At 35.8% G+C, this 1,467-nt stretch overlaps 1 protein-coding gene across 3 annotated transcripts in view; it reads left to right on the top strand.

Annotated features, from left to right (window-relative positions):
- The window catches only part of LOC107590966 (lysine-specific demethylase 7A-like), a 34,035-nt gene that overhangs the window by 15,579 nt on the left and 16,989 nt on the right, over nucleotides 1-1,467 (top strand). For 2 of the 3 annotated variants that reach the window (XM_016279935.1, XM_016279937.1), the window contains exon 5: nucleotides 1,309-1,450. In XM_016279935.1, the coding sequence (XP_016135421.1) occupies nucleotides 1,309-1,450 (142 nt within the window). The remainder of the gene's footprint in view (nucleotides 1-1,308; nucleotides 1,451-1,467) is intronic. The other variant, XM_016279936.1, reaches the window with a different exon arrangement.

Below are 1,467 nucleotides of genomic sequence, written 5' to 3'. Positions count from 1 at the left end.
GAGGGAGAGAGGGGGGAGCGGGCCACTCAACAGATCATGTTACCCAGCCAGTTGGCAACAGACAAAAGGCCACTAACCTTCTCTGTCTGTCGTTTCTTCCATTTTTCTCCCTACACCTGCTTTTCTTTTCTTAGAAAAGATAAGTACATTATGAGAAACACTCATTCTTCCATCTATGGCTAAATTAAGAGAATAATATTGTTGTGTGTGTGTGGTCAGACTGTCAGACTTTAACAAACTGTATGCAACATTATTTATCAGAACCATTTTAAAAGGAAGTCAAAGGTATCATTACTCAAAAATGAAAATTTTGTCATTTACTCACTTTCCAAATATTCTGAATACTCTGTGTAACATAAAAGAAGAGGTTTGGCAGAGTGTTCAAGCTGCTCTTTTCCAAATAATGAAAGTGAATAGGGACTGGGACTGTCTTAAATTTCTGTCTGTTGCTCAAGAAAAGTTATCGGAGAATTTAAATATAGTTGGTCTATTTTTATGTTAGTTTTATGGTACTTTTTGTCATTTTGGAGCTAATTTTCTGTAATTGAAATTAAGCTAAAATAAACTACAATATTTGATGAAAAACAATGAAAATTAGAAATGGTGCCTTGGCATTTGAATTTTTAGTACTATAACTATAACTAGTACTATAAAAAAAATTAAAGCTATATAGAAATGATAAACTAATTAAAATGACAAAAGCACATAAAATGACTCAAACTTAAACTGAAATTGAACTGAAAAATGCAAATATTATATAAATATGATAAATACTATAATAGTATGTAAATAATACTAAAAACACTGACCCATTCACTTATAACAATAAAATAATGATGGATAAATAAATGATGAATAATTTTGGGGTGAACTTTAAAGGCCTTACCTTTAAATGTTGTCTGTTGATTTTAACTTCATATTATAAACCACAAAATGCTGGAGATGACCACAAAAATTTCAGCTTGGCAGTGCAGTGTTTTGTCCAGTTCCCAAATTTGGCCTTGAGCCTTTCACAATTATGTGTTTGTGGGACTGTTCCTCCAGCTGTTCCCTGTCATCAGACACTGGCCAGCTGTGTGTGTGTGTGCGTGTGTGTCGAGGGATTGCAGTCACTTCACCGGCAGCTGTCCAGCGCTGTTTCCGGTCCTCAGCTGTCATTCGTGATATGCGGCCCTGCGGCTGTCTCTCTCAAAAGCCTTATTACAGACTTTGTGTTTGTGAAACCGACATAACAGAGAATTTATATATGAGAAACTCTGTCCTGTAAACACACACCCAATTTGAAAATATCCCACTTTCTTTTTCCAGGTGCAAATAAAGTCATTGATGTGATTGATGTCGCAAGACAGGCAGACAGCAAGCTCAAGCTGGGAGAGTTCGTGAAATATTACTACCAGCCTGAACGACCAAAAGTGTTAAATCTTATCAGCCTGGAGTTCTCTGATACAAAGTATGTCTGTGTGGGAA

This window comes from Sinocyclocheilus grahami, unplaced genomic scaffold, assembly GCF_001515645.1.
Source record: "Sinocyclocheilus grahami isolate Dianchi unplaced genomic scaffold, SAMN03320097.WGS_v1.1 scaffold135.1, whole genome shotgun sequence".
In the NCBI taxonomy this organism is placed as follows: Eukaryota; Metazoa; Chordata; class Actinopteri; order Cypriniformes; family Cyprinidae; genus Sinocyclocheilus; species Sinocyclocheilus grahami.
This window is presented reverse-complemented; position numbering and strand designations above follow the sequence as displayed.